General features: G+C 47.4%; 1 protein-coding gene across 1 annotated transcript in view; it reads left to right on the top strand.

The window, feature by feature from the left end:
• svep1 (sushi, von Willebrand factor type A, EGF and pentraxin domain containing 1) overlaps positions 1-17,233 on the top strand; it is a 69,865-nt gene that overhangs the window by 45,641 nt on the left and 6,991 nt on the right. Inside the window, exons 11-40 of the mRNA XM_076092601.1 lie at positions 1,129-1,260; positions 1,480-1,671; positions 1,764-1,885; positions 1,969-2,074; positions 2,185-2,388; positions 2,540-2,773; positions 2,896-3,057; positions 3,283-3,444; positions 3,848-4,009; positions 5,106-5,194; positions 5,470-5,566; positions 5,719-5,832; positions 6,183-6,296; positions 6,510-6,711; positions 7,237-7,394; positions 7,510-7,708; positions 7,903-8,078; positions 8,223-8,347; positions 8,459-8,588; positions 8,703-8,873; positions 9,128-9,301; positions 9,437-9,556; positions 9,684-9,860; positions 11,716-11,800; positions 11,938-12,129; positions 12,450-12,617; positions 12,722-13,394; positions 13,616-16,344; positions 16,546-16,780; positions 17,069-17,224. Of these exons, the coding sequence (XP_075948716.1) occupies positions 1,129-1,260; positions 1,480-1,671; positions 1,764-1,885; positions 1,969-2,074; positions 2,185-2,388; positions 2,540-2,773; positions 2,896-3,057; positions 3,283-3,444; positions 3,848-4,009; positions 5,106-5,194; positions 5,470-5,566; positions 5,719-5,832; positions 6,183-6,296; positions 6,510-6,711; positions 7,237-7,394; positions 7,510-7,708; positions 7,903-8,078; positions 8,223-8,347; positions 8,459-8,588; positions 8,703-8,873; positions 9,128-9,301; positions 9,437-9,556; positions 9,684-9,860; positions 11,716-11,800; positions 11,938-12,129; positions 12,450-12,617; positions 12,722-13,394; positions 13,616-16,344; positions 16,546-16,780; positions 17,069-17,224 (7,760 nt within the window). The remainder of the gene's footprint in view (positions 1-1,128; positions 1,261-1,479; positions 1,672-1,763; positions 1,886-1,968; positions 2,075-2,184; positions 2,389-2,539; positions 2,774-2,895; positions 3,058-3,282; positions 3,445-3,847; positions 4,010-5,105; positions 5,195-5,469; positions 5,567-5,718; positions 5,833-6,182; positions 6,297-6,509; positions 6,712-7,236; positions 7,395-7,509; positions 7,709-7,902; positions 8,079-8,222; positions 8,348-8,458; positions 8,589-8,702; positions 8,874-9,127; positions 9,302-9,436; positions 9,557-9,683; positions 9,861-11,715; positions 11,801-11,937; positions 12,130-12,449; positions 12,618-12,721; positions 13,395-13,615; positions 16,345-16,545; positions 16,781-17,068; positions 17,225-17,233) is intronic.

Here is a 17,233-nt window from a genome sequence, read left to right as displayed (position 1 = left end):
GGAGGTTCACACTGGACTGTGAGGATTTAATATGCAACCCGTTAGTCTCTCTTTTCACCCTGCTGGGTTCATTACATTGATGCTAAGCAATTCAGACCGATCCAGCTATAAAGAAGTGCATCAATGCCACTCTGCCAAATGGACTAAATATCGTAGAGCAGGCTGACGTTCTCCTGGCGCTCTCACTGCACCCAAACAGCCGTGGTGGTGACAGACAACAAGCCAGACTTCTCCAGGGTACTAACCCACAGCCAGACCCGTGTAATTCCCTGGCTCTCTCTCTACACACACACACACATGAATTACACTAACACAGCTCAGATATGTGTTTGTGTGTACAGATATGTAGGCAGGTATGAACGCATACACAATCCTCAAACTTCCAGCGTGCTCATTGCCTACCTGTCTGCAGAGGTGCACCCCCATCGACCACGCACTCGTCTCTCACACACACACACACACACACACACTGTAATAACAGGCTGCTGCTGCGGCTGCTTCGGGCCGCACAACGTCAGCCCAGCGCTGCTTCGACGTCAGTGTTTTGTTTTTCCAGGCCCACACCCTGATGCCAGCGCTATATATATAGTTGTGACTCCGTAGACACACACATTAACACACACACACACACACAGGCTATTTATAAGGGGAGACACCAGACTCCAGCAGGCCAGACGTGTGTCAGCCCTGAATGTGAAACAAAAGGTCAATCAGTCATTTTTCCCATTTTTCCCATTTTTCTTTCTTGTCCACGTCTCTCACACTTGCAGTCCAGATGTTTTCCGAGTTTTTCTTTTCTGTTTTCAGCCTTAGTGTCGACCTTCGGCATTTTCACACATGCAAACACACACACACTCATACACTCCTCATCGCCGCCGCCTCTCCCAAGGCTCTGTGCATCACTCTCTTCACATTCCATTTTTTTTTTTTTAAGCCAGCCAGACTGTAGCAGTTTTCCGTCATCAATCCCAAGAGTGTGATGCCCAGACACACCATTCCCATGTCAACGTATCATTGTTTAACATAACGTTTTACCAGCAGTGACTCATTTAGTCCTGGAAAAAAAGGGGGGAGGTCAAGACTGCCCTCTGCAGGATAACTGGAGTAACACTTTTCTGTTTCTCTCAGGTGGTCGCCTCACTGTGACCAGTAGCCATACTCCAGGCTCTGTGTTCCCAGTAGGAGAGACTCTGGTCCAGTACACAGCTACTGATGCTGCAGGAAACAGCCGAACCTGCAACCTCACCATCACTGTGCAAGGTACAAAACTGACACATGGCTTTTTAAATTACTTGTATTGCTGGATAAATGTTTTTTTGTGTAATTTGTGGAAATATTTTCCTTCTTTGAATTTATTCACATTTTTATTTAGTGTGTTCAAACTTCAGTGTAGAATCGTCCTGTAGTATGTTTATGGTGATATTATCAAATATTGTGCTCCAACGTGAGGTATTCTACACTGTGTGTGTGTCTGCCCAGGGACAACCTGTGAGCAGCCGTATGTCCCAGTGAACGGCGAGTTCATCTGCTCTGAAGAAGAGGAGGGCGTTAACTGCACTCTTCACTGTAAAGACGGCTACAGCTTCACTCAGGAAGCAGTGCACAGCTACTTCTGCGCCTACGACGGCGTGTGGGAGCCGCCCTACTCTCCAGACAGACCCGACTGCTCAGGTGAGCGTAGCGCACATATTGTGTCACTTATCTTTTAAATATTTTACACCTACAGTACATACATGTGCAAATTCCTTTTCTGTCTCTCCCAGTGAACCGTATAGCAAACAACGGGCTCAAACCCTTTGAGATGCTGTTTAAAGCGTCTCGCTGTGACGATGTGGACCTGGTCAAGTCCTTCGCTGGGGAGTTCAACACCAAACTGGGAAGCATGGTGAGGATGTAGAAACACACATACACATGGATCTGCTGTAAATTTGTCAAATACGTGATGCTTTCTTCTCTTCGTCTCAACAGCTCCCCAACATTTGTAGCAGCGGTGACATCACCTGCAAGCTGGAGGTGATGTCACAGGGTCACTGTCTAGAGTACAACTACGACTACGATAACGGATTTTCAATCGGTAGGAATAACGCGCACAAAATACACCCTCACTAAACATCCCACCTATATTGTAATGGAAGCATCTTACCCGCTTGTTATTTCTCCCTCTCCCTGTCTAATATCTATCAGCGCCGGGGGGTTGGAGCAACAGCTGGGGTCCTCAGGGCGCCCAGGACTACGCCTACTTCGAGTCAGGCTTTGCCCCGGGCACCCGGCAGCTCGCCAGGCAGCAGCAAGACAGCAGCGTGCAACCCCACCACCGCACCAAGAGGCACCGAAAGATCACAGGCCCCACCAGAGACCAAAAGATCCAGATCTTTTTCAATATCACAGGTATATTAAATGTGATTTCCTGTGTGTTCGTTGACCTTTGCAGTGCTGAGAATATATGTATATGTTATGGTCTGTGTCCTATATCTATATGTTTTTTACATTTAATACCATCACTCGTTATCAGTTCTTTAAACTTTGTCCATTCTCCCAGCAAGCATCCCTCTGCCCCTGTCGAGGAACGACTCATTAGAGGTGGCCAATCAGAAGAGACTCCTGCGGATCCTGGAGCAACTGACCAATCGCCTGAAGCGAACGCTGGCCAAGCAGCCGCTGTCCAGCTTCCACGTGTCCTCGGAGATGATTGTCGCTGATCCCAAATCTCTGGAGAGCAGGAAGCCCTCTTTGTTCTGCAGGCCGGGCTCGGTGCTCAAAGGCAGGATGTGCGGTGAGTGGGAGGGGAGTGAATGGAGGGTACAGCCAATCATCTAACCAGCTTTTAGTTTGTGGAATAGAGAAAGTCTTAATACTGTGTTAAAAGTTTTATGTTCACTAATTGTGCCGTTGCAGTCCAATGTCCGGTGGGGACATACTTCTCTCTGGAATATAACGAGTGTGAGAGCTGCTGGCTGGGCTCCTACCAGGACCAGGAGGGTCAGCTGGAGTGCAAGTCCTGCCCTGAGGGAACCTCCACCGCCTACCTGCACTCCCGCAGCGTCGCTGAGTGCAAAGGTTAGATGCTTTGGTGATATCTGGTACATTTTGATGATATAAACTGCTGACTATCCTGCTCATTTGGCACCACAGCCAAGATAAAATAAATACAAATATTGCTTAATTTTCAAACATGTCCTCAGATGTAAATTCATATAAATGCACCGTTTGTTAATTGTAGAACTGATGTAGTTCCTGGGTCAGAATACTGCTCACACTGTGGTGATTTGCATGTGTTTGCAGGGCAGTGTAAGCCTGGTAGTAACTCTCTGAATGGGTTGGAGATCTGCGAGTCATGCCCGCTGGGTCACTTCCAGTCTGGTTTTGGCGCCAGGGAGTGTCTCGTCTGTCCTGACGAAACCTCGACTGTCACCAGAGGAGCAGTGGACGAGATGGAGTGTGGAGGTGATACAGTCTGACAGTGTGGAGTGCACGCCCTTAATGTCCAATCAACTTGCCTTTTTTGAATTTGAAAAGCCTTGATCATTCTACGCTGCTAGGTAACAGAAACAAATACTTCCAGCCTTTACACAAAGATGTGTCTGTTGGTATTTGCCGTTCGTGTGCAATTATATCAGACAGGACTGGAAATGTATTATGATTACTCTTCAAAGTTGGACGATGAATCTGGAAACTGTGAATATCTTTGCTACCTGAGTTTCCTTTAAAATGTCAACCAAAATCTAAATCAACCCACTTTTTGTGAACATTTTTGGGGGATTCTGCTCCATTAGACATTCCTCCACTTCGTTCGTTCTTTTTTCTGGTGCTCCTCTATTCTGATCTTCTCTGGTCTCCCCTCCTGCAGTTCCCTGCTCAGCAGGCCATTTCTCCCGTACCGGTCTGGTTCCCTGTTACCCGTGTCCCAGCGATTACTACCAGCCTGAACATGGCCGCTCCTACTGCCTCTCCTGTCCCTTCTATGGAACCACCACCATTACCGGTGCAAACACCATACAGGACTGCTCCAGTAAGTGACCAGACAAAGCAAACAAAGTTAAGACTCACACATGCACCTCTGTTTTTGTCTGGGAGAATTTAGAAGAGCTTTGTTTTTGTATTCAAATTGGTTTCAACAAAGAATCTCTGATCTCAACCACAAATGATCTAAATATCCTGTAGTTCCTCAGACAAAAAAACGGCTTTCTTACCGTCTTTGGGGCTTTCTTAGACCACCCTTCAGTTCTAATTTTGAGATAAACTCACCATTGTGTAGTCATCACAGAAAGAGTTACTTTTAAGTGAAAGATATGCTTAAATTACATATACTGACTTAAAGGCTTCATTGGAAATGTATGGAAACAATGTCAGCCCTTTTCAAAATGATTAATGTGCAGCTTTGTTGGAACAAAAACATTTCACTTTATTCAAATTTCCATTACTTATTGGTTTAGGACCGTGAAACAAAGATTTAATGTGACTTTCATACATTCTGGATTGGATCAAGATCTGAACAGATAATAGCCACAGTAAGCAGTGTGGCTATTATTCCTGGAGTGTTGAAGGAAGGACTCCTCTCTTAGGTTCGTCAATTAAAACAAAAAACTATACTGTGGTAGCTCACGTTTAAATTAAGCAGACTTTTTTAACACCAGAGTTGAGTTGGCATGAAAAATTACTGATGTTAAATTTCTACACGACGTGCCAAGTGAAGTCAGCAGAGAGCAAAATAAATGGACCTGTTCAGTGTCAGCCGCTCTGTGTTGACAGCTTCTCTACAGTTTGAAAACCTTCTGCCATCGCTCCCGATGTGTGGGTCCTGATCTGTGTTGCGACGGCTCAATCCAATTGGAAAAGGAATTACTGCACGGGATCGGGGGAGAAATGGAAATAATATGAGTTTTATTTCTCTGATGCAGAATGGAAATGAATAACACTGCATGCCTGAAGTGTGGGACTGAACAGCGGTTAGGACGTGCTGCCAGTTTTCAATAAGAATACAGGCTTTTGTTCAGACGGATCACAACCGTCTGCGAGTCTGGTAGCAGAGGGAAAGATCATGAGCTGGGTTTTTCCAACCTGTCTATGCTTACATTGTCTGTATTTTCTCTGGGTGTCATTTTCAGGTTTTGGCTCCAGTTTTCTTCCCAAAGAGGAGAGTGTAACTGCGGCTCCAGAGGTGGAGGACAGCAAGGACTACCAAGCGAGCAGTCAGGTTCGTCTTTATCTCGCCTAAACTAACGATATGTCTAAAAATTCTCAAATGTCCAAGATCCAACGCAGGGCACTTCTTTTACACGTTACAGATACTACTAGTGGTACCGGTGATGATGATGGCAGTACTTTATACAATGATGCATTATTTGATTGAATTACATTGATGTTAATATCTTTTGTCCACTTTTTTATTTTATATTTGATTGACTCCCTGTTTTCATTGAGGGTTTTACCGTCTGTGTGACGGATGGATCTGATTGGCTGCTCCTGCAGGTTTTCCACGAGTGCTTCCTGAATCCCTGTCAGAATAAGGGGACCTGTGAGGAGGTCGGGGCGGGATACGTCTGCACCTGCATGCCTTGGTTCACAGGTAAACCAGCAGTCTGACACTCACTAAGTAACTGTAACTCTCGCTTGAGCGTTGACATTTATGGCAACAGACATTCATTTCAGCCACAGCTGTGTTGTATGTGACATTGTCACGACGAGTGTTTGATACAGCCGCTGATATTTCTCTCTCAGGTGCCAAGTGTGAGATTGACATAGATGAGTGTGACTCCGCTCCATGCCAGAATGGAGGCCTGTGTAAAGACGGTATGGGAGACTTCCAGTGTCAGTGCAAACCTGGCTTCTTAGGTAAGGGACCTTTGAGGAAATAGATTGATGCACAGACAGAATGATTTTCATGTGCAAGTCTCTCACACAACTAGTGCAGTATAATCCTCATTTATCCACTCTTATGCTCAGTACTTCCCAAACACATGCATTGTTGCTAAAGCCTTACTATTTAAAAGACTTCAAGCATGAGACTGTTTACGAGGAAGTGTTTTAAACGGTAACATTTTAGCAAAGGTGCATGTGTTTGAGAAGTAGTGAGTGATTGATATACAACTGATCATTTTAGGGGTGAATTATTCCTTTAATCACCCGCTGTACTGTATCTCACCTTGTGCTTGTTCTCCATCTCTGTTTGACTCTTGTCTCAGGCTCTCTGTGTGAGGCGGAGGTGAACGAGTGCGTCTCCTCTCCCTGTCTGAATGAAGGCGTGTGTGTGGACGAGGTCAACAAGTTCGCCTGCAGTTGTGCCGGCGGCTTCACAGGTTAGAGAAAAGGACCATTTCAGTCTGGGAATCAGTGTGACATTTGATTCCCTTCTCAGACCATTGAACTTGTTACACAATAGATAATTATCCATGCAGATTATTGGTTTGCATATAAGATTACACCATGGTGTACAAAACAGGAAAAAATGATTTAGGTTAGTGCTCTAAAAAAGCCGCTGTTTTTCTCCTTGTCTTTTCACATTCCTGCAGGATCTCGCTGTGAGCTGGAAATAAACGAGTGCCTCTCCAACCCCTGTCTGAACGGAGGTGTGTGTGATGACCTGACGGGTGGCTACGCTTGTAATTGTGCCGTCGGCTTCTCAGGGGATCGCTGCGAGGTCGACGTCGATGAATGTTACAGCGCCCCCTGTCTGAATGGAGGCTCGTGTCTGGATGCTGTTAACAATTTCAGGTAATAAAGACACTGATGGGAGGAAGCAGCTCTTTGCGTTTGAAACACGCTTTTAGTCCTTTTTAGATGTAATGTTACAAATCAACATGTCAAATAGCTGGTGTTCCTCTTAACGGTGAGTGCGGTGGGTGTTTGTGCTCCACCTGCTTGTGCAGACGTGACAGAAAGACAATAGGAGAGTGGAGTGGAGAGAGAGCACCGTCCGAAAAGGAGAACCGCAGACTGATTTTAAATATAGTCAAAACCTTCCTGTTGGACCTGTTATATGTGAAGCAGAGTTTGTTTAACCCGGTGTAGATTAGCCTCGTTAGCTCTGTTAGCTTCTAGCTCGTTCACCTACACACTGGGATCATTGTGTCACTGGGTTGCAGTTATCACACTGGAGAGTTTATTGCTGGGTTTATAAAAACATAATAATAACATAACCTAACAGATAACACTTTAACACGTCTGTTAACCTTCTAAAATGAAAAGTTTAATAACATTGTATGTGGTATTGTACGGCGCCTTCCTTCCCTCTCTCAGGTGTCAGTGTGTGGAGGGCTACCGCGGCCGGCTGTGCGAGGTGGACGTGGACGAGTGCGATCCTAACCCCTGTGTGAACGGTGCCAGCTGTCTGGATGGTCTGGGGTCCTACACCTGCCGATGCCTCCCTGGGTTCAACGGAACCAGGTGTGAGACAGGTACTATAGGACAGATGACACATCATCATGGCGTCTCCAGAGGAGGAAAAGAGAGATTTTGTGTTTGTATACAGTGAATAAGGACAAAAACTGACTTTTTTTTCTGTCCTATCAGAGATGTCCTCTGCCTTCAACCTGGACTTTGAGGTGTCTGGTATCCATGGTTATGTGATGATGGATGGAGTGATGCCGGCGCTGACGGAGATCACCTGCACCTTCTGGATGAGGTCGTCAGACACCACCAATTATGGCACACCTATCTCCTACGCTGTGGAGGGCAGCGACAACGCTTTCCTTCTCATAGACTACAATGGGTCAGTGATGTATTAAGAGTTAAGAGAATATAAGTGCACATACACTGTTTTGTTTTAACTGTGTATTCAATAATTCTCTATTTTTTATCAGTACCTTTTCTTTAGAGGAATAAAAAGTACCTTTCTGCTTAATTATTCTCCTCTCTTAATGCTTTGTGTGGTTTTTATTGACTGTTTTTCCTCTGTACCGACAGGTGGGTGCTGTATGTAAATGGTAAGGAGCGGATCACCGACTGTCCTGCAGTGAACACGGGTCAATGGTACCACATTGGGGTGTCCTGGAGGAGCTGGGATGGTGACTGGAGAGTCTACATCAATGGGAAGCCCTCAGACGGAGGCAAAGGCCTGTCAGTCGGCACCACTATCCCAGGTGTAGTGCTATCCTCGACCTGTTTACCAAATCTACAGTTGATGCTCGTGTTATTTGATATGACCACAGTAACCAAGTGGAATGAGGGGAATCCTTTCTTAGTGAGTTGTGGTTAACCTCTGACCTTTAACCTGTGTCCTGTAGCTGGTGGGGCTCTGGTGTTGGGTCAGGACCAGGATCAGAGGGGCGAGGGCTTCAACCCTGTGGAATCCTTTGTCGGCTCCGTCAGCCAACTCAACATCTGGGATCGTGTCCTCACACCTCAACAGGTAAATGTAGTAATTGGTGTTTCAGTTAAAACAGTCTTCGGCAAATTTGAAGCCATGTATATTATATTTAACATGACAGAGTCATGAAACTGGAATGTTATGTGACTGTAGGTGAGGGTCCTGGCCAGCAGCTGTCCATCCTCCCATGTGACCCACAGAGGGAACGTCCTCGCCTGGCCAGACTTCCTCAGCGGGGTGGTGGGCCGAGTCAAAGTAAACCTCAGCAGCGTTTTCTGTGCAGGTAAGCGAGGCTTCTGCAAAACCAGAAATTACCTTGAACTTCAAATACGTTTCTGAAACGGATGCGTGATTGTTTAGTATACCTCACAGTGAAAACCATTCCTGGTCCCTCCAGATTGCCCAAAGCTGGAGAACGCCGTGTCCCACCTGCATGTCTCCACTGTGGAGGTGAACCCCGGGGCCCAGGTCCAGCTGTCCTGTGATCCCGGCTTCTACCTGCTGGGGGAGCCGGTGCTACAGTGCCAAAATAAAGGAGAGTGGAGCCATCCTCTGCCCAGCTGCCAACGTAAGGCAGAGACACAAACGGCTCTATGATTAGAATTGTTAATGAGTCATATTCTACCATGTGTTTTTTCACCTGATTGGATGTGTTTGTCAGTCTGCTGTGTAAATCTCTAAAGAATAATTAAAGCATTTGACTGTATTCCTTTTGCAGGAGACGGATGTATGATACAACCGTACTGTACATTGACATACTGAAAAGATAATACAGCCTGTAGGAGTGAAATAATATTATATATAATAATACATGTGTTGCAGGAGTGTCCTGTGGGCCTCCTCGTCCTCTGGACAACGGCTTGTTTCAGGGGACGGACTTCCACGCCAGCAGCTCCGTGGTCTATCAGTGTAACGCCGGCTTTTACCTGCTGGGAGACACCAAGGTGCACTGCGCCAACAGTGGCAAGTGGGGAGGAAGTCCACCAGCCTGTCTCGGTACTTCATTAAATAACATAGTTGCTGTTGTTTTTAAACATATTTGAGATATTTGAGAAACAAAAAATCCGGTTTTCAAGATTGACAAGGAACAAAATACATATGTTATGTGTACATTATTCTGTGTGTGTTAAGATGTGGATGAGTGTGCTCTGGGATCTGACTGTGATGAACACGCAAGTTGTCAGAACACGGACGGCTCCTACACCTGCACCTGTATCCACCCGTACAGTGGAGACGGCAAAAACTGCACAGGTAACAAGACACAGGTCCACAAGCATTTGTGTCGGAGAAGATGCTATTAAAGACACTTTGTGAACCAATTCACCCGTCCATAGATACAAGCTAATTTGTTACGTGTGTGCGTTTGTCTTCCCACCAGCGCCAGTGAAGTGTGAGAACCCCGGGTCTCCTGAATTCGGTCACAGACAAGGCAGCAACTTTCTGATGGGCGGCGAGGTCGTTTTTGGCTGCGAGAACGGATATGAGCTGATCGGCTCGGCTCGCCTCCACTGCCTGGAGACAGGAAGCTGGGATGAGCCGATCCCATACTGCAGAGGTGAGGGGTTGAGTGGTCATGTCATGCCAACACTGTACAGCCGCTGTAGTAGCAAGTAGCAGGTCTCGTGGTGGCCGATGTAAATACACCCACATATTTGGGAAAAGTGCTGCGTTGTCTGTGGAGTGAACACAAAAACATGACACATTTCTAATTTTGAATTCCTGTTTTATTTAAAGTTTTGCATTCACAGCACTCATAGGTTGATGTAAGGCTTACATGAAACATAGATATACTCGCATACATAATACATAGATGTACGATCACATTTAAATGCTCACATTTTGAGCAGCTCAATGGACGACCTCAATGGAAAGGGATTCATTACATGATAAAGGTGTTTCCTATTCAAAGCATCCAGCTGTTAGAGCCAATAGGATCAAATAATACTACACCGATGTAATCACAGTCTTTCATTACTATGCAGATAGCAGAAGTACTGATGCACTTCAGGAAGCACACATGTATTGTATATTTATTTTTTATTTTGCATATCACACACACAAAAGCAAATAGTACAAACATTTGCAGACACCAATACACACACATGTACATCACAAACACACATTATGCAATGGGCTGATTATGTATGCAGCAGTCTTTGTATCCTCCGCTGTGCAGCGGGCTGAAAGGCCCGACCACTGCAGCGCCTCCATCTTGGCTCTCAGCCATATTCTTCCTCATAGAGGAAGAGGAACTGACTCTGTGTTCCTCTTCCTCATAGAGGAACCGATCTGCAGATTGTGCCGATCGGTTACGTTCAACCCATACTAGCTGTGGGACTGTGAAGTAAAACTCAGTTTGTCATCTGAAATATATAAAGACAACTGCGTGATGTCATCTGCACAAAATCAAAACGATAGAATTGTTTCCCTGTGTGTTACAGGCGGCAATAACAGAAGTTGAATAATTGATGTTGCGTTAGAGGACGGGTCAACATCTTGCAACAGCTTTTTCGCAGGTTTTCGCAACATAAATTCAGCTACATCATTGTGTGAGGTGGAGAATATCCATCTTCCATTGTTATCGAAGAGTGCAAGTGCTGCAGTGTCATCTGAGTATTGAAAGTATGAGGTGTGATGGGTGTGTGACTGGTAGAGTCCCTGGAGTGACTTCTCTCTAACTGGACTTGAGTCCTGAAGCAGCTGGTCACTTTTCCGTAAAAGTCACGACAGCAAACTATCAGATGAATGTAAAGACTGCAGCAGGTTTAACATGCAGAGAGAGAGAAAATACTGCCTTATGTATTATCTCAATCTTCATAACTGATGCACAAAGAAAAGAAAATAATTTATGAAAATTACATTTTAAAGTTGTAGATCAGATCTATACAAACTACTTTCCCTTTTCCAGTGCAAAAATCCAAACCAAAAACTCTCTTCTATTGTCAAGACATATACTAGGAAGGGAAGGTCCAATTATGGGAAAAGCAGGATCCAGGGATTATGGAGCCTTTAATTAAGTGTGTCTCCAAACAGCTGCTGGCTCTGTTGCTTTAATTTTGTCCTTACTTTTTGTACATCCTTCAACTTTATGGAAGTGCAATATTTAATTACTGAAGTGCCCCTTTAATAAGTTCTCCCCTTCATTCCCTAATGCCTCTCAGTCAGGCCTGTTTGGCTTCTATCCATTTATACACTTTTTCCTGTGTGCTCTTTTATCCTATTACTGTAAAATGTAATCTGGCATTAATCCTAGAAGAAGAATTAACACTGAGAGGCATCTGTAATTTTGTCTCTCCTCATTGAAATGTGTATCGAGGGTTTTTACTCTGAAGACAAAGAGTAATTTTATGTTTTGAACAATAAAATAATAGAAAACATCCGTTACTAATCAACCCTGTGTTGCACTTCAGCCCTCTCCTGCCTGACGCCATCTGTCCCAGAGAACTCCGTCATGAAGGGAAACAACTTCACCTATGGAAGCAAGGTGACTTTCAGGTATCATTTGCATCCCCTACGACACCCATGTTGTAATGACAGGAGGAAATATTACAAAAGGTGTTTCAGACGTGTCAAGGAAAACACTACAAAGGTTGAGTGGAGTTTGTGCCTCACTCTGTTCTCCTCCTCCTCAGCTGTATGCAGGGCTTCCTGCCTCAGATCCCTTATGAGTTCCAGTGTCTCACTAGTCTGAGGTGGAGCGGCACGCCACCTGTCTGTTACCCAGTGACCTGCGGGGGCCCTCCAACTGTCATGAACGCCAACTACAATCTCAACACGGATACTTACCAGTCCACTGTCACGTATACCTGCTTTGAGGGATACAGGTACGGGTAAATGAATGTCATCTGCACTGTTCTCCGTTCACTGTCCTTTCTGAGGATGTTTGATCAGTTGATTTAATAAATGCTGATTCTATCCATAATTTGAATTTGTTACATGTTACATGTACAGACTCTGTTAACTCTGATTCAGTTATGTCTGCACAATGCAGTTGCGATGTCCAATGACTGTATAAATGTATATTTTTTTTATACTGTGTAAGTTTGTAACATGTCATCAATTGCGATTTATTTATTTCGCATGTCAGATTCTATACATCTATAAATCAAAGAGTGTGTAAATTGAGTATGGTGTTGCTGCGCAGGCCACAGGGCTCCACGGAGGTGGTTTGTGAAGCGACGGGGGAGTGGAGCAGGCCTGGGCCCCGCTGTGTGAACGTCCTGTGCAGCGAGCCGCCGGCCCTGAGAGACGCCGTGACCGTCGGAGAGAACTTTGAACTGGGAAACAAGGTGCACTATGTCTGCAAAGAAGGGTAAATGTGGTTCTACTTGATTTAATGCTGATGTTCAAACTACAACTTTAACATTCTGTTATCATGTTATACTGAGCTGTGACTTCTTTTGCTCTCTTTCACAGCTACACTCTGATTGGCCCAGAGACCAGAGAATGTCTGACAAGTGGCCAATGGAGTGACAGCTCTGCCCAGTGTGTCCCCCGCTCCTGTGGCCCCCCGCCCGCCATCGACCACGCCGAACCCTACGAGAGCCACCAGCTGTTTGGAGACACTGCTAACTACTACTGCACCGACGGATACACTGCTGGCAACAACTCCAAGATGGTGTGTAACGCTCAGGGTGTATGGACGCCCCCTGATGGCACGGAGGCCCCTCGCTGCATCGCAAACTTCTGCCTACGTCCACCTGAACTGCCCCATGCCATTTTAGATTCAGTCAACAAACCCAAATATGGCAGCAACACTGAAGTGAGCTATAAATGTGAGGAGGGCTTCATGCTCAACACCACAGCCACACTGAGATGCCTGATGGGAGGACAGTGGGAGCCTTCGCCGTATGATATCGGCTGTGTGCCAGTGAGGTGCTCCAAGCCTGAGAGCATCGACCGGGGATATGTGAGCGGGACAGACTATAGTTTTGGAGCTGTGGTGGCCTACAGCTGCGATAAAGGCTTCCTGATCCGAGGGGAGAAGAGGAGGACCTGCAAGGCCAATGGAGAGTGGGGAGGAGCTTTGCCTACCTGTGTACCTGTTTCCTGCTCTCCACCTCCTTCGCTCAGGAACGGATACATCCAGGTTAGCCACATACTGCTTATGAACTCAAATAACTGTTTCAGAACTTTGACTCTATTTGTCTTTATAATTACGACCAAATTACATCTTTATTTCCAGGAACCTTTCTAGAAATGATTGGGAAGTTATAGACCTGTAAAATATAGTGTTCATCCAGTAGGAAACACACCTTTTCCTCATGAGTGAATATGTTTAGTGATATATCCCTTTTAATTCCCCGACAGGGCCGAGGTCGATTCACCTTCAACAGCAAGATGACATACGCCTGTAACGCAGGATACAGACTGATTGGTCATCCAGATCGAGTTTGCCAAGCCAACCGCCAGTGGTCCAACAACGACCCACCTGCCTGTGTCCTTCTGACCTGTGAGCCTCCTCCCAACATCGTCCATGGACATTACAGGGGGTCTGATTTCCAGGTGGGCCGAAAAGTGCAGTACATCTGCGATGAGGGTTACGAGCTGGCCGGGGATGCCACCTGGACGTGTCTGAAGTACGGAAGGTGGGATAAGTCGAGGCGTCCTCGCTGCTCACCGGTGCAGTGTCCAGAGCCGCCGCTGGAGGAGAACCACCTGGTGCTGAAGGGCCTGGACTCTGAATCTGGTACGGTGGAATTATCCTGCGAGGATGGCTACGTCCTGGAGGGGGCCCGGATCCTCCGCTGCACCCCGTCCCAGGAGTGGAACGACACCTTTCCAGTGTGCAAGCAGGTGTTTTGCGGCCCACTGCCTGAAGTGTCGTTTGGTGGGCCTTCCTCGTTCTCGTCTCCGTTCCCTTTCAGCTCCGTGGTGCGCTACACATGCATGGATGGCTTTACTATAAGAAAAGAAGGCTCTGTGTCATGTCTGGCTACTGGGCAGTGGAGCAGTCCTTACCCAGAGTGTATCCCTGTTGAATGCCCTCAGCCTGTGGAGATTTCTAACGGTATCGTTGATGTCCAGGGTCTGATGTACCTCAGCAAAGCACTGTACGGCTGTAAGACTGGATATAATTTAGTGGGCAACTCCACCGCCCTCTGTGGAGAGACGGGACTCTGGATTGGAGGGGTGCCTTCCTGCCGCCCAATTGAATGCTCAATCCCTAAACAAACAGCCAATGGAAAAGTAACATATACAAAACTCCAGTTTGGTCACAGTGCCACCTACTCCTGCCGTCGTGGTTATCGTCTTCAAGGCCCAGAGACTTTGAAGTGCCTGGCCAGTGGGGAGTGGGACATTAACCCACCTGCTTGCGTGCAGATTTCCTGCACACCACCCCAACCCATCGAAAGCGGATTCGTCGAGGGCCAGGATCACAGTTTTGGTGTCACCATTTTCTACAGCTGCTTTCCTGGCTTCCAGCTTGTAGGCCTGGAACATTTGACCTGTGAGGAGTTCGGCTGGTCTAGCTCTGTTCCCGTCTGTGTGCCCTCGGACTGCGGCTTGCCTCCTCACATTGACTTTGGGGAATATGTTCGGGCGACGCAGCTGGCAGGAAGCTCTGACGCTGCTTCTAAAGACACTGGAACATTAGCCTCACCCATGGACTTGAGCTTCCTTCATGGGACGTTTATCGAGTACCGGTGCCACAAAGGCTACGACATCACAAGCCCCACCAGGTTAGTGTGTCAGGAGGACGGAGGCTGGAATGGGACAGCCCCGTCCTGCGTCCCCGCAGAGTGTGAAACGCCACCCGGTCCAGAGCACGGCTGGGTGAATGTGACCGACACCTCCTTCGGCAGTACGGTCACGTACACTTGTGAGGATGGATACGAGCTGGAGGGGGAGTCTGTGAGGCAGTGCGTATCAGGACGACTGTGGACGAATGACGCCCCAGTTTGTCGGCCTGTCTCCTGCGGCGACCCAGGCGCTGTCGCTAACGCCACAGCTCGCGCCGGTGCTTTTGTGTATCCTGAGGTCTTGCACTATGAGTGTAGTCCTGGATTTGTCCTAAAGGGCAGTGACACTATTGCCTGCCGGGCAGATGGGAAGTGGAATGGACAGAAGCCTTGGTGTGAGCCAGTATCTTGTGGTCCCCCTAAAGTCCCCATTGATATTACTGTTAAAGGAGAGAAATACAGCTATAACAATGAGATAGAACTGAGCTGTCAGCCCGGTTTCCTGTTACAGGGGAAATCTATCAGTGTTTGTCAGGCTGATAGCACCTGGAGCCACGGCTCTCCCACCTGTGTCCCTGCCCACTGTGGCAAACCCTCACCAATACCCAATGGGCGAGTTTTGGGGTCAGAGTTCGGCGTCAACAGCAAGGTAAGCCATGAATGTGATGAGGGATACGCACTCAACGGAGATCCAACGAACATATGTCAGTCAGATGGACTTTGGGACAAACCTGCCCCTCGCTGTGACATCATAAGCTGCGATCCACCCGAGGACATCAGTCACGGCTTCCTGAACGGCTCCAGCTTCAACTACGATGACGTGGTGGAGTACGTCTGCTTCGACGGCTACGAGGTCGTCGGGGATCCCATCCTGCGGTGCTCCGCTCAAGGCTTTTGGGTGGGCGCGGTGCCTCAGTGTCGGCCATGCGTCTGTGCGTTCCCTGTGGTGAATTTCGGCCTGGTTGTCGGTCGCGACCGCGCCTGCGGCGACCGAGTTCACTTCCAGTGTCACGACGGCTACAAGCTGCTGGGTCCCTCTCAGGCGGTGTGCGAGAAGGGAGGGGTGTGGAGCCCCGGGGTGCCGGTGTGTAGCCGGGGGAGGTGCAGTGTCGCCCCGCCTGCAGTCCCAAATGCTGTCCTGCAGGGCGGCAGTGCCACCTTCACAGACACAGTTATATACAGGTGTCGGCCCGGCTACCAGCCAAGGGGGTATCCAAACCTCTCCTGTGGAAGAGACGGCAGGTGGGGGGAACCCAGAATCAGCTGTGAGCCTATGAGCTGTGGGAAACCTCCAACTGTGGCCCACGCTCAGGTGATGGGAGACACCTTCACCTTCCCAAACCAGATCAAATACAGGTAAACACTGCAATTCTTACTGTCATTTGTGTTAAAACATTTATTTTTCTGTCGTTTCTGATGAGCCTTAGCCACCACAGTGCCTGTGCAAACAGAAGTCCAGTAGTACCAGTAGGTTTGTGGGATCAGATGAAACTATAGCCCAATTACACTCATGTGAAATCCCATGTTTGCCCCCTCACGTTCTCTCTCGCTCTCCAGGTGTGAGGATGGGTACAATTTAGCAACGCAGACAGGCTCTCTTTCCTGCCAGAGTGACGGCACCTGGTCCAGACACAGCGTTCGGTGCAGCCCGACCCCCTGCCTGCTCCCCACCAACTTCTCCATCCCCAATCTGGTGATCACCGGGAAGGAGCTCACCCCTGTCAAGGGAACCGTCACCCTCTCCTGCCCTCCTGGTCTCCATCTGCAGGGGTCAGCACTAGCCGAGTGTCAGGTAGGGCAATTATTAGTCCAGGTTTCTTCAATTCTTCATATTGTGTGTGTGACTTCCTCATTGAATAATGGTTAACAAGATGCTCTTGGCCACTTTATGTGCATGCAAACAAATAGTTGTGACCTGCTTTTTCTAAATAACTGACAATTAAACTCTGGTTAGAGATGTAGAAAAATGCAGTAGCCATTATAAGTCTGCACATATCATCTCTTTTCCACTAAATGTGTCAATTCGAAAGTATAAATAATGTAGTGCTTTCCTGTCCTGTCTGTTGTATTGTGCGGTTAGCTGGGTGGAGGCTGGGCTCCAAGCGTCTCCTCAGTTTCCTGCAAGGTGGTGGTTTGTGAGAGGCCCCCTCCTCTTCTTCACGGTGTCGCAGAGGGGGACAACTATAACTATGGAGACTTTGTCATGTACTCATGCCTGCCCGGCTTTGACATGAAGGTAATGCTC

This window comes from Anarhichas minor, unplaced genomic scaffold (assembly GCF_050575085.1).
Source record: "Anarhichas minor isolate MPS153535 unplaced genomic scaffold, ASM5057508v1 ptg000016l, whole genome shotgun sequence".
In the NCBI taxonomy this organism is placed as follows: domain Eukaryota; kingdom Metazoa; phylum Chordata; class Actinopteri; order Perciformes; family Anarhichadidae; genus Anarhichas; species Anarhichas minor.
The sequence above is the reverse complement of the archived record's forward strand: the minus strand, read 5'-3'. Positions and strand labels throughout refer to the sequence as shown.